This window comes from Notamacropus eugenii, chromosome 2, assembly GCF_028372415.1.
Source record: "Notamacropus eugenii isolate mMacEug1 chromosome 2, mMacEug1.pri_v2, whole genome shotgun sequence".
Lineage (NCBI taxonomy): Eukaryota > Metazoa > Chordata > Mammalia > Diprotodontia > Macropodidae > Notamacropus > Notamacropus eugenii.
Window position 1 is genome coordinate 469,120,207 of NC_092873.1, and position 15,501 is coordinate 469,135,707.

General features: G+C 40.2%; 1 protein-coding gene across 1 annotated transcript in view; it reads left to right on the top strand.

The window, feature by feature from the left end:
* ASTN1 (astrotactin 1) overlaps nt 1-15,501 on the top strand; it is a 461,200-nt gene that overhangs the window by 210,233 nt on the left and 235,466 nt on the right. The window contains exons 3-4 of the mRNA XM_072648560.1: nt 10,652-11,045; nt 14,953-15,099. Of these exons, the coding sequence (XP_072504661.1) occupies nt 10,652-11,045; nt 14,953-15,099 (541 nt within the window). The remainder of the gene's footprint in view (nt 1-10,651; nt 11,046-14,952; nt 15,100-15,501) is intronic.

Genomic DNA, 15,501 nt, shown 5'->3' on the forward strand with positions numbered 1-15,501 from the left:
AAACTTATCCAGGGCTCGAAAAAGTCATTTGCTAAATTGTCTGTTGATGGTCTGACTCCCAATAGGATCAGTAACATCATTTTCTTCTCTATGGTTTACGACTTACTAAGCAGGGCATACAGTGTTAGCAAACCTTTCTCCTAGGAAGTCATTAGCTTACCAGATTAGAGAGGTTCCAAGATGGAAAGGAATCAAATCATGGAATTTTAGTTCTGTGACATGTCTTAGAGAGTATCAATTCTCCTGATTATACAGGTGAAAAAAACCTTGAATCTCCAAGAAGGCAAATGACTTGATCAAGGTCATACAGTTATTCTCCCTTTGTGATCTCGTCAGCTTATATCAATTACACCATGAGTCTTTGGGATGACTCCCAAATCTTTATAGCCAACCTCAATGACCCTTCTCTGCTGTATATCCATTTGCCCATAGAGCATGGCCCCCTGGAGGTCTTAACAGCAATTAAAATTCACTATATCCAAAATGGAGCTCATATTTTCTCAGAATCCTGTCCCTTCTTTTAACTACTCTATTTTTGGTGAGGATACCAATATTCCCAATCACCAAAGTTCATAGCCTCAGTTGTTCTTTCATCATTCTCCTCCCTACCTCCTTCCCCCCACTTAATCATTTCCAAGGTCTGACAGTTTTACCACATGACATCTCTCAGATCTGTTTCCTTCTTTCTACTCACCGTAGAAAGTGTCCCTCCTCTAGATTATGTCATTATCACCTCTTGCCAACACTATTGTAATAGCCTCCTAACTGGTTTCCCTGCTTCTGACCTCTCCCTTCTCCAATCTGTCCTCCACACAGCTGTTAAATAATCTTCCTAAGGCATAAGTCTATCTCACTGCCTCCTCAAAAACCTTTATTGGCTTCCCTTTGGCTCAAGGATAAAATACAGACCTCTCAGCCTAGCATACAATCTGGCCCTAACCTACTTTTTTAGCCTTATCTCACATTAATTATTATGTTTCACTTAATCTATATCCTAGTCAAGTATTACTAGCTTGACAACTCATCTCTTGCATTTTCCCTCATACCCTTTTCCCAATGTCAGGCATGTAGTAGGCCCTTGATAAAGGCTAGTTGACTAACAACTAGGCTTCTCATCCTCATATCTACCCCTTAGAAGCACTCCACTCTTATCTCTGCCTCTCAGAAGACATCATCCATCAAGCCGAAGTTCAGATATTACCTCTTCCATAAAGCTTTCTCTGATTGTTACCCCCCCCCCCAGTTGTTAGTGATCTGTCCCACCCTTGAATGACCCTGTATTTGTTCACTGGATGTTCATGTGGTATCTCCCCATTAGAATGTAAACTCTTTATTAGCAGAGATTGTATTCTTTTGTCTATGTATGACTAGTTCTTAACACGTCTTTAGCCCCCTAACCCTCACTGATGACTGAGAACAAGTTCTTAAATTAAAGTTAAATGAATCACATTACACTGCCTATATGCTACCTAGATCATATTTCAAATGATAGCCAAGCACTTCATGTAGAATGAGGAAGGGCTCCTGCCTCCCCACTTTGATCTAGAATCAAGGTAGAGAGAGGTATTGATGCTGTTAGGAACCTGCAGTCATTGTTTGGAGGAAACAGAGAACATTACTCACCAAGCTTGTTGATTTGCTGCTTGTCATCAGCAGCTTTCTCAATCCCATTAGGAATGTAATTTGAATTCCCTATGTCCAGTTGCTTTAAGGAATCCTTAATTATGTCCATGTTTCATTCTTCTGTTTAGATTGCGGTTACTCCAAGGGTGAGCCTGGCCTTTGGATTGCAAGTTAATTGGTTATATTGGCTCTTCCACCAGATATATTTACATAAAACCCATCTTAGTTTTCCTCATTTGTGTGCTGCTAAAGTATTCAAGAAAGCCAGATGGCTCCTTGGACCCTTGTGTCATTTTGTAGATTTGGTGTCTTTATCTTTAGAGTTTCTGATCACTTGAAGAAATATTTGAATTGGCAGGGATGTCACCTAGTCTGTAGAACAGTGGTCAACAAATGGGAGTCAGGGTCCCCAAGGGGACTGTGGCTTTGCTTCAGGGGTGAGAAGAGTGGAGAATCCTGTCTTCCCTTTGATAGCCAATCATGGAAATTTTCTCCAACTTACTGGCATCTGTCCTTTGCTCTTAACACTCCTATCCCTACCCCTCTCTTAATTGGGTAAGCTACTATATCTTCCCTTTCTGAGTAAGGAAATCCTGTTTTTTGGAGGATAACGTTATTACTAGCATAACCTAATTGCCACAGTAGCAGCTGTGAGAAGGAAATAACAGTACTTATCTCAGGTAGATGTGGCCCCTCCAGTATCCATATGGAAATATATCTGATCAGCAGGACAGGGTCTGGTGATCTTAGGTCATCAACCAAGACTGAAATGCTAGATTACATGTGGGTAGATTTTTAAATGCCCTATGGTAACTGAGAAGCCACCTCAGTACAGCCAACAAAGCTGAATCAACCAAGGTATCGATTCAGCTTTGTCCAACCATAGTCTAATCGATGTTAGCTCTGATGCATTTGGGGGGTGGGGAATAATCTTACCCATTTTAGGGGAAGGGAAGAAAGGAACCCTGATAGATATGGGTCCAATCACATATCACTTCATGGCAACAAAGTCTAAGGATCTTCTCAAAGATCTTCTGCTTTAAGTGCTTTGGGGGATTTTACTGTACAATTCACTTGCCATGTAAGAAAGGGGAAGAGGAGAAAAAAATATATAGCACACCACTACCATAAAGGAAAAAAAATGAATTTGGAAGAGAACAAAAGTCAGAAATCCTTGGCTTTTCCTTTCTCCTTCAGAGGAATTAAGTCTTAGATCTCAATAAACTGGTCCATGTGATTGGTGACGTCAATATTTTTGCAGTTCATAATGGGTGTCCTGGTGCAAAATGGTTGTGATAAGCTAGAGCAGCATCTCAACACATCAGGGCCATAGCTAGTTGATAATGTCTCTGGCATGGTCAGTAATTCTTCATTCTGCATTAGGTCCATCTATAGTAAAGTGCTTCAAATTGACACAAAGGCTTGTATATTCTCTGGCTTGCCCAACAAAGCCTTCTTCTTGAGAGCTATATTAAGAGAATACCAATTCTTTTTCCCCTTAGAGGCCTCTAAAGAGGACCTGGACCTGTTCTTTTCTTTCAAAGGGGCTAAATGAGAACTTTCCTTCATGTTCATCCAGGAACTCTAGATCACCATGAAGTCAACTAGAAAAGTGAAAGAGAAGAAAATAAGTAAATAAGTAGTGTCTACTATAGACCAGGCATTGTGCTAAGCACTTTACAAATATTATTTCAGTTGATCCTCACAACATCCTGTGAGGTGGATGCTGTTATTATTATCATTTTATAATAGAGGAAACTGAGGCAAACAGAAGTCAAATGACTTGTCCAAGGTCATGTAGCTAGTAAGTGTCAGAGAACAGATTTGAATTGATGTCTTCCTGACTCCAGGCCCAGAAATCTATCCATTGTGTCACCTAACTACCCCTATCTAGGTATTTGCCTTTCTTCCAAATATATACACATTCCCCATAATTATATAGTGTCATTTTCACCTCCTCCATGCTGTTAGAAAGCAAGATACCTCATAATAATACTGTCCCTTGATCCCTCAAATGAAACCTGCCAAATGGAGGGAGATTAAACTATTTTCCCAGGGTTTACAGAGCCCTCTGAGGAAGCAAGGATCTTATGAACCAGGAAGGGGCTAATGAGGTCAGCAGAACCATGTACGAAAGCAGTCCATTTTTATCAAGTAAGTCTTACGGGAGATTGCATCTAAAAAACCTCTGGACCAGAAAGTCCTTTTCCTTCATATGAAATTGGTTCTATGGCTTCTGAGAGGTTAGACACATGACTTGGTCATTCAGATACATGATGATGCACCTGCTATTTTGCAGAGACATGTCTCTTGCCCTGAGATGGGTTGAGTGTTATTTTGTCAGCTGGTGACAAGTTGGGAGAGATGGGTGTCCTGATTGGCATAAGGAGATTAAATGGGTAGAAATAGCTATCTTGTCCTTAGTTATGGGGATCCCATGTTCCTGTAGTCAGCGTGAGATAGCATCACCATCCCAATGTCCAGATTGTCAATGAACCTACTCTTTAAGTTCTGCTATTATTGTAAGGGCTCCAAACTGGTTATCTAGCATATGGTATCTCTTATATGATGTCTCTAAGAGGGCTGATATTCCCTCCATAATCAGAGGCATTGGCAAAATTCCTCCATTGTTCCTGAAACGATTGTGAGACATGGGAGACACTGGTACAGGACTGCCCAGGATGGCATGCCCACGCTGGCATGGCCACATCGAAGAAGGGACTGTGCCCTCTAAGCAAAACAGAATTACAGTAGTTCAAAAGAAATGTGAGATGTGCAAATTTAGAGACATCTCCTCTCCAAATGTGCACCTGTACTATTTGTGCCCTACCTGTGACAGAGTTTTCCAAGGTTGTGGACTGATCAGACTAATGTCTGATCAGGCATAGTGAGACACACCATATCTTGACCCCAACAATGTGATATTATTTTGGTCCTTTTTGAGCACAAAGAACAACCAACCATCCCCCAAAAGGAGAGCCTTTGATTCTGTCTAGTCCTGTTTTCTCTATGTCCCATACCATTTGGTCAGCCCAATGGTCATCAATCTGAAATCAGTGAATATGCATATCTTCTCAGCCCCATCACTCAAGATTCTTTCCCATACTAGCCATGCATCCTGGAGCTTAAGCCACTACCACCAAGGATTTTCAGGAAGCTTCTTCAGGGGAGATGCACCTTGAGCCTTGCCTCACTCCCAGGCCAACCAAGCCCCAGATTTCTGTCTTTTAGAGAAAAAAATAGCCTAACCCATGTTGGAGGCAAGGAAAGAACTCTGGTAGATATTAGTTCTAGTACACACTGCTTGTAAACATGAGATAGGATTTAAGATGGTGACTTTCTGACTCCAAGGCCAGTAGATTATACATGACACCAAACTATGCATATGATCTTACCCTGGCATGGAGCGGTAGCATGGTATAATTGAAAGGACATTGGATTTAGAGTCAGTGCTTAGATTTGAATTCTAGCTCTGCTCTCTAATAGCATCATAACCCAGGACAAATCATTTTACCTATCTCTGTCTGTTTCCTTACCTGTGAAGTAAGAGTGTTAAACTAGATGGTCTCAAAGACCCTTTACAACTCTAGAGTAAGTGAATAGATCACTAGACACAGAGTCGGGAAGACCTGAGTTCAGTTGGTGCCTCAGGCACTTACTAGTTGTGTGACTGTGAGTAAGTCACAACCTTATTGGCCTCAGTTGTCTAATCTGTAAAACAGGGATAAGAATAATAGCACCTACCCCATTAGGGTTATTGAGATTATATGAAATAACCTTATAGTGCTATATAGATATTAATATATAATGTTATATTAATATATATTAATATTAATATCTATATAACAATATGGATGTTAGAAATTAATAATAACAATAGAGAATAACAATAGCGATAATGTTTTACTACCTTTGATCTGGTATCAGGAAGGATGGCGATGAGTTCTTTTTCCTTTGGTCAGTTTCTTCTTTGGTAAGTTGAGAGCTTATGATAAATACTTGCATGCCAGAGATCTGATGATTACTCCTCCTCCCCTTTCCCTATCGACCCTACGAATAAGAATCATCCCTGTAAAAGCCATGTCAAAGTTGCACCCCTATGGTATTAAGATTAGTGTTTATATAACATTTTAAGGTCTGCAAAGCACTTTGCATGTATTATCTCAATTGATCTTCACAGTAACCTTGTGACATAGGTAGTGTTATTAGTACTAATAGCTAGCATTTATATAGTGCTTACTATGCACCAATCTCTGTCCTAAGGGCTTTACAATTACTGTCTCATTTGATCTCATAACAATCTTGGGAAACAGACACTCCTGTTATCCTCATTTTACAGATAAGGAAATGGAGGCATAGGTGAAGTGATCTGGCCAAGGTCACCTAGGTACTATGTATCCTGAAGTTGGATTTGAACTCAGGACTTCCTGATTTCACACTGAGTAAACTACCCACTGTACCACCTACCTGCCGCAGCCCTCCTAAGTGATTGGAATCCGTGTCAGTAAGGACTGATGCAGGGCAGATACTTACATGACTCTTGGTACACTTGGATTATGAAAATTTAATTTTGGCAAATGGAACTATGCTTAGAAAAGTCCTTTTGAGGCAGCCCATCAAGGTAGCTGGGCCAGCATTTGGACCCACCAGTGTGGTACTGTTCTCCTCACAGCAGAGCGCTTGTTCAGTGCCTCTCCAAGTCACATGCCCCTTGGATTAGTCAGACCTGGCAGGCTCCTGGAATCAGTATGGAGTGGTTTTGAGGAAGCCCAAAGGAGGATGCCAGTCAATTCAATCCAATTTTTCAATGCAAGGTGGAACCTGATAGTGAATGAAGCTTTAAAGACTAAGAAACCATATCCCTGCTTCAGAGCAAGGTAGTCTTGTTTCATATGACTGTACTGGGATTCTAGGCTAAGCTCTTGGGTTCATTTTGGAGCAGCTTGTTACTAGAAAGCAACAGCCATTTGGAGAGAATTCAGAGGACAATGACAAAGCTAAGTAGCAGCAGAGACAGCCGATTTATGGAAGCAAGACCAGGAGAGCCAGAAACAGTGACTGAGCCACACAATGAGTATTCAAATGTCCCCTAAGTTCTGGGATATGGAAAGTATAATCTGATCAACAAGCATTTATAAAACACCTACTATGTGCCAAGTACTGGGCTAAGCTCTGGAGAAACAAAGGCAAAATAACACTTGTCCCTGCTCTCAAGGAGTTCACAGTCTAATTTCATTCCTTTAGTGAATTCCTATGTGGAAACTAGAGGTCAGAGCTGTATAAATTGAATAAGGAAAAATTTAAGATGAGCCTGGGGAAATTTAGCCCCATTAAATAGTACTTCACTTTGGCTGAGATTTATTCATACTATGGATCAAACCTAGTATGTTGAATGATATAGAATGAGCCTGTTTCTCCCTCTAACAGGAAGAACCTACTGTGTGGATAATTCACCTTATTTCCTGACAGCAGGTTCCATACTTTTATGTGCATCTGACTGTTGTTTAATAAAAGAAAGCCCATTATGTATGAAGATGGTCTAAGCATCTACTGTCAGTGACAGTATTTTTGAATTGTGTGTGTATATGCATGTGTAAAGATCATGATTCCCATATTACCAGGAGCCTTACCTTGAGATCTAGCAAACTATTTTTCCCTTTAAAATTTAGATAACTTTATTTCGATGTAAGTGGTTGCCTTATTAATCTTATGCTTTTTATTTTGCTTAAAAAGTTATTCTGAGAAGAGTTCCATGGGCTTCATCAGACCACTCAAAGGAGTTCATGACCCAAAAAAGGTTAAGAACCTCTGCTCTATAATGAGTCATTAACACTCTCCTGTGGATTTATGATATGGCTGACCGGGCTTAGAGATATTGTCCTTGGTAGAGGTTTTTTTTGTTGCCTTTTCTCCTGAGTGAGGTTAACTTGCTAGTAAATGGATTGAACCTTTTGCCTTGCCCACATCTGTGCTATGCTTTGGCCAGCTGAGTGAAAAGTTCTGAAAGTCAAGATAGTTGGAAAGCATACTGAGAGGTCATCAGTTTCTCTCATTTCTACAAGAGAAGTATGGTGGAGAGATCCCTGGACTTGGAAACAGAAGATCTGGGTTCTAGCCCTGATTCTGATACATTATCTTGGTGATGATGAACAAGGCTCTTGAACGCGTGACCTTCCAGACCCTCCAAGATCCTCAATATAGTAAAATGAGGGGTTTGAATAAGGTGATCCCTTATAATCTGTCCTTTTCAACTGTTCTCTGGAAAGGAAAAAAAAAAACAAGAATTTATTAAGTGCCTACTATATACCAGGCACTGTACTAAGAGATTTATGAATATTGTCTTACTTGATCCTCACAACCACCTTGGGAGGTAGGTGATATTATCATCCCCATTTTACAGTTGAGGAAAGTGAGGCAGGCTGAGGTTAAGTGACTTAACTAATAAATATCTGAAGCTGGGTTTTGAACTCAGTTATTGATTTCAGGCCCTGTGCTCTACAGCTGTATCACCTAGCTGCTACCCCTGCAGCACAGTGACGTCAAAAGAGTGGAATTTAAATCTTTGTTCTGTCATTTAATTACTTTTGTGTCATTGGGCAAATCATTTCACTTCTCTGGGCCTAACTTCTTTATCTGTAAAATAAGAATGTTGGATGATTGATCCCTTTGTCTATGATCTTATGACTGTTAAATGCCAACTACTTACAACATGCTGTGCTAGTTGCTGGAGACAGGAAGTAGGTAAAATCCCTTGAGGACAGAAATCAATTCTTTTTTTTTTTGTCTTCGAATTACCAGTGTGTAACTGTGCCTCACGTCACAGTGGGAACTTAATAAACCCTTGCTGATTGATTGCCAGAGATAAAATGATGGAAAATGACACTATCCCTGCCTTCAAGAAGCTTATACTTTAAAAGGGCAGGAACAAAGTGAAATATAATACAATCCATTCCCAACAGATGGGAGTTTATATGGCTCTTCAGTGAAGATGGCCCATCTCTTTCACTACTTTATTCCCATGCTTAAAACCTCTCAGGGTCCAAGTTTATTCCAATGTCTAAAACCTCTCATGGTCAAGCATTTTTTCTGTGTAACCTAAAGACCTCCTACTGCAATTGTAGATTGAGAAAAAGTAGGGAACTTAGTGGGACTTAAATGAAATTCAGCAAGAAAGCTATTCCTTAAAAAAGTTTCCAAGAGTCAAAGCTCAGTTGAATGGCAATGACATTGAGACAGAACTGAAGGGAATGGGGCTGAGGAGTAGCCCTGTATCCATGACTGACAAATCACCTAATGTGAACTGTCACTCTGGGTGTGATTCAGTTGCTTCCTGTCTTTGTGCCTTTGTGCCCTTATTCTAAAATGGGCATAAAACTGAACTTTGTCCTCCGTTTCTGTACAATGATATTGTAAGGGAAGATAAATGGGGAGACTTGGGGGGAGAAGAGCTTTGTAAATTCAAGGCATAATTATTATGAAACTGGAAAAAGCCCTCTTTAATGCATTTCAGGGGAATAATCTCCTGGCTCCCAGTAGGTGAACTCATTGAGAATTAACAGGTTTTTTTTCATCTACAGTCTGTATGATGTGTTGGCATTGATTGAAGTCCAAGGTCAAGAACTAAACCTTGTGGCCCACCCCAGTCTAATGATGCAGGCTGGGAGTGATATTGACCAAAATAAAGGAAGGGAATACAGATTGCAGAAGGTGAGATTTATGCCCTGCCTACCACTTCACTGTAATGGGCTTACAAGGCCATTACTGCAAACTTTGCTGTGGATGGATGTCAAAGGTGACAGTTCAGTCTTACCATGATGGCACATCCTTGCATTGACAGACTACAGTGGTGTCAATTTTTAGCTAGCCACAGATGCAATGACCCCTGAGGAAGAGGAGGACCAGAGAGAAAGAGCTCTAGCCTCTGCCTAAGATAGGAAGGGAAAAGGCTGGGGTTATAGCTTCCATTGTGGGTATCAGAGAGGACTGTCCTGGAAAGCCACAATTTGCCAAAGAAAAGAGTGAAACCTTCCAATCTCTCTCCATTTTGGAGTCTCAAGATTGCAGATTATAAAATCTAAAGAGTGAGTGGACTTCAAAGACCATATAGCCCTGCCCTTATTTTACAATTGAATAGACTGACTTGTTTAGGGTATCACAAGGAATAAGCACTTCAGGTGGGATTTGAACCAGGATCATTTGTCTCTAAAGCCAGCACAGAGCCACATTGTGCTCAATTGAGCACACGAATTCTGCCAGTTGTCCTTATCTGATGCTGATTCTAGATGGAATTACCATAAGCAACCATAGGATGAGAGAGAGCAATTGGTGGTGGAGAACAGGAGGAGACACGAGAAAGCTAGGTGGCATAGTGGATTAAGTATTGAACCTGGAATCGGGAAGAGCTGAGTTTGAGTTCTACTTCAGATATGTATCAGCTGTGTCACCCTGGGCAAGTCACTTAAACTCTGATTCTCAGTTTCCTCTTTTGTAAGATGAGGTGTTTTGACTCAGTGACCTCTAGTGTTCCTCCAGCTCTACATCCATGATTCCATGTTGTTTATTCCTTTTCCAAAGAACCTAAAACCATCCTAGGACTTTTGAAGTAGTTTAAACCTAGGTTCTAATCGTGCTTCAGACAAGTAGTAGCTATGTAATATTCATGAAACCACTTAGTCTCCATGGACCTTTTTACGCATCTGGAAAGCAAAACAGTTGGACTTGACCTCAAAGGTCCCTTCTAGGTCTTGATCTAAGATCATAAGATATGTCATTTGAGAATGGTCCACAAGCCATCTGCCTTCCTTCTCTTTTACTTCAAACACTGATTATAGCAATTTGTTTGTTGCTGTTGAGCTATGCATGCAGCAGGCACTGGATATATATGCTTACTGAAAAAGTGAATGAGTGAATGTTGAGTTTTGGTAGTTCAAGCATTAATGTTTTTGAATTAATTCTCTTTGGCATGGCCAGACTGTGAACCCTCCCTTGACCTTGCATCTCTTAACTATCTGTTTTCTTCTTTCCTCAGGGGGGCATGATTGCTTTGCTGCTATCCATCCTGTGTCTAGTGATGATCCTCTATACCCGTCGACGTTGGTGTAAGCGGCGACGTGTACCTCAACCTCAGAAGAGTGCCAGTGCAGAGGCAGCTAATGAGATCCACTACATCCCTTCAGTTCTGATTGGTGGCCATGGTCGAGAAAGCCTGAGGAATGCCCGGGTACAGGGCCACAATTCAAGTGGTACTCTAAGCATTCGAGAGACCCCCATCCTGGATGGCTATGAGTATGACATCACAGATCTGAGGCATCACCTGCAGCGGGAGTGCATGAATGGTGGGGAAGACTTTGCCAGTCAGGTGACTCGGACTCTGGACTCACTCCAGGGCTGCAATGAGAAGTCTGGGATGGACCTCACACCAGGTGAGAAGGAGCAAATGGTTCTTGGTCTTTCTGGGAGTCGATGAGGCTTTGTAGCTTCACCTTACTGGAGCTGAGGGAGGGTGTATACATTTCTCCATTCTAGGCATTCTATTCACTTATGATTTCCATAAGTGGTTGGCTATCTCAATGTCTAGCTACCTCTGGGGAAACAGAGTAAGTCACTTGTAATGCTGTTGAGAATTGTTCCTGAATCAAAAATCTGGGCAAGAAACCTTGGAGAGAATCCTTTTTTTTTTCAACCCAAGCTGGGATTCGAGACTCATCAACATTAAACACAAGAGTGCTTTCGTATCCTTTCAATTAGGTCATATATCTGGCCTAAGGAACACAGAAGCAGAAAAACATATTATGTATATATGCTGATAAGAAATACGGCATATAGAATGCAACTTCATTATCCTTCATAAATGGCAATGACTCTTTAAGGTCCAACTTGGGTATCCCTTCTTCTGACAAGTTTTTCTTGATGTCCCCAGATATCCACCCAAAGCTCAGGTATTCCTGTTGGATTTCTGCTTTGCCCTTATCTCCTTCTGCCTTATATTAGACGCATCTGTGATATGTCTCATCTCCCTATGAGATTACCATGGTCTTGTGGGCAAAGAATGTATCATTTTTGATCTTTGTAACCCTAGCAACAAGTACAATGTGTTACACAGAGTGTAAACTTAATAAATGTTTGTTAAACGTATAGCACTGTTTTTCCTTCTGCCACTGTGCATTCTTCTTTGTTTCATTTATTTGTATACATGTCATTTCTCCCCCATTAGATTATAAGTCCCTTGTGGGCAGGGACTATGTCATCTTTCATCATTGTATCCCTAGCATCTTGTTCATATTAGACATCTAATAAATATTTGTTGAATTGAATTGATTTGTTGAATTTTAATTTGAATAACAATCTTTCTCATTATTATTCACAACCTCTAAGACTTTATCTCAGAAAATAAGGAAAAAAATTCCTGACAGAATTCTCTGAAAGTGGATTAAGTTGCCTCAGAAAGAGGTGAGTTCCCCATCATCAGAAACCTTCCAGCAGAAACTTGATGACCTCTTGTTGAATATGAGGTAGATAGGATTTTTGATTAGGTTCAGATTTGACTCCATGATATCTGAGGTCCCTTCCAACTCTGGGCTTCTGTTTTATACAAATTACCATAGCTTCTCTTGTGCCATTCACATCCCCTCTTATTCCTTTTCCTGTGACCCAAGGGACATTATTTCTCCATAGGAAAAATAATGAATTAAAGGTATCAGCTTGACATATGCCAACATTTCTCATCTTAGAAATGAAGTGTTTGGAATATGATGAGATTCAAAGAACTCAAATAGATGCAGAACTCCAAAAAGAGTAGATTTCACTTTTTCCTTCCCTTTCCCTACTTTATTTTCTTTTATCCATAGCATTTATGCACCTTCAAAAACAATAATTTCCCTGCAGGTCAATTCCTAGGACAGTAAGCCCTAAGGGACTGTCTAGATTTTCTGTTAGGAAAGCTGCTGAGAGCTTTTCACTTTACATATTGTCTGCTGTATTTCCTTATTGCTTTATGTGTGCAAGTCTTCTTTCCCCAGTGAGATTTTAATATTAAAAAACTCAATGAAGGTAGAGAAGTTATCTCATACATCTTCTATATTCAAGAATGCCTACTGAAGTTTTAAGCATGGAATTGGTGTTTAATGTTAACAATGATACTAACTCACAGAGCATTTTAAGAATTACAAAGCACTTCAAGTCAAGTGATTTATGCCCATATTACATATGAGAAAATTAAGGTTTAGGGAAGCTAAATGACTTGTTTTAAGTCAAACAGTTATTAAGTGAGATGAAGTTAAATCCAGATATTCTAGGATGCTATGTCCAACGTATTATTCATTATGCCTCATAAAATTGAAAGGAATTTTTGGTCTTACAAGATTACAGGATTTGGGAACGTATCTAGTCCAGTGTAAAGATGAAGAAATAGAGTTCCGGAGATGTGAAGTGATTCTTCCAAGATTATACAAGTAGTAAATAATTAATCCAGGGTACAAACCCAGGTCCTTTGTTGTATACCTTTCCACTATACCCAACTATCCAGTAACACATTTTCATCTTGATTATCCCACCTTAAAGGCTTCACTCTCCATTCTTTATAGTGCCCCAACCCCAAGTCCTATTTTGATGACCCAATATGGCAGACCTGAAATCTGCTCTGATGGAGTAGAAGTTCTCCAATGGCCAAGCAAGGTAGATGACCTTCAAGCATATAAACAAGAATGATCTCTACATTTCACTTAATGACCTATATCACTAAGGAGATGACTCCAAAATCTATCCTTCAGGTCCTATGCTGTCTCCCAAACTCCAATCCCTAATCACCAATTGCCTCTGGCACATTTTGAGCTAGATATCCAGTATCCCTTTCAAATGTCTAAAACATTTACATTTTCCCCTAATCCCACCTCTATTTTGGGAGGGCACCACCATTACTCTAGTGTTAGAAGTTCACAACCTCTATATCCTATACATACATATGTATATAAGTATACATATGTATGTATGTATGTATGTATGTATATATATATGTATAAAACCTCCACTCTTCATTTTCCCTCACCCCACGTATTCAATCAGTTGCCAAATTTTGTCATTTCTAGTTCAACAATGTCTCTCCCATGCAGCCTCTTCTCTCCACTCTTCCTGCTTCCAGTCTTAATTACTTATTTCCTAGACTTTTGTAATGGCCTCATCAATTTACTTTGTTTAAGTCTCTTCCCTCTTCAGTCCATCTTCTGTTAGTTATTGGAGTAGTTTTCCCACAGCTCAGATCTGACCATTTCACCAACTATCCCTACCCTATGAACCCTGTTGTCTTCCTCTTAATTCTGTGATCAAATATGAACTCCTTCATTTTGAGTTCAGAGTTATTTGCAGCCTGTCTCCAACTAACCTTTCTGGTCTCATTATGCTTGACTTTCTTTCTATACTCAATGATCCACCCAGACTGGTCTTCCTGCTGTTCTTCACACATGACATTCCATCTCTGCTCTTAGTGTCTTTTCACCATCTATCCTCCAAATTCATATCCCTTCCCTACTTTGAAATTCATTATTTCCTTCAAAAGTCAATTAAAGTGTCTCCTTCTAAATGAAGTCTTTCTTGATTCCTCTTAGCTATCTATGTCTTCCCACTACCAGTCACACACACACACACACACACACACACACATTTATATGCATCCCATGTTAGAACATAATCTCCTTGAAGACAATGTCTTTAATTTTGGTCTTTGTAACTCAAGCATTTAGCAAAAGTCCTTCTACACTGGGGCAAGGTTGGATGTGGGTGGGGAAATGCTTAATGAATGTTTGCTTTCTGTCCAAGTACTATTCTAAGAAAAGCTAGGTTTGGAGAGGATCATAGAATTATAGATTTAGATCTGAAAGGGACCTTAAAGATCACTGAGTTCATCTTACAGATAAAGAAACTAAGGCTAAGAGAAGTGACAGGATTTTCCCAGAGTCATAGAAATATTTGGAGTCTGAGGTTGGACTCAAACTCAGGCCTTCTAACTTAGAATTCAATACTCTATCCATTACCCCACTGCTGCCTGGTAAGTCTCATCACTAGAACACTGGCCACCAAGGGATGAGCTTTTTTGGCAACAACAGCTTCAGAAGATTCCCACTAAAGTTTAGGATTGCTGTCTGAATTTATGGAGGGCATCCCATCACTAGTGAAACCACAGGTCCTTGCAACATTGAAGTAAGCATCTACTCTCTCTAAATGTTTTGTACTTCAACATCATCTGAAACTTACTACACTGTACAAGTGAATTTCTTTGCTCTCATGCACTTTGGGTCTTTCCTATGAAAGTCGATGCCTTTGATTCTCCTTGCTCAGGAAGCGACAATGCCAAGCTGTCCCTGATGAACAAATACAAAGACAACATCATCGCCACCAGCCCTGTGGATGCCAACCACCAACAGGCGACCCTACTGTCCCACACCTCCAGCAACCAGAGGAAACGGATCAATAACAAAGCTCGAGGTATGTGTAGGAGCCCCCAGAGATGAGTCTGTGTGTTTGTAGATCTGTTACCAGCTTAGGGGAAGATTTGTGAGCTTCAGGGTAATACAGGAAGGAGAGGAGGCTATCATCATATACCCACTAAAACCTAATTTTCTTGTATCAACATAGAGAATGTCTCACATCTGCAATGCTTTAATGTCTGTCAATTTTTTTCTCACAATAAGACTATGAGGCAGAGTAGTTTATGTGGGCATCAGTATCTCCAGTTTAAAGATAAAGAAACTGAAAGACCTCCAGGTTGTGACTTACCTAAAGACATATAGCTAAAAAAATTAGTCAGGATTTGAACCCTGGTCTCCTGACTCTAAATTCAGACCTCTTTCCATTTTACCATTTAATGGGAGAGTCCTCTATTCCACT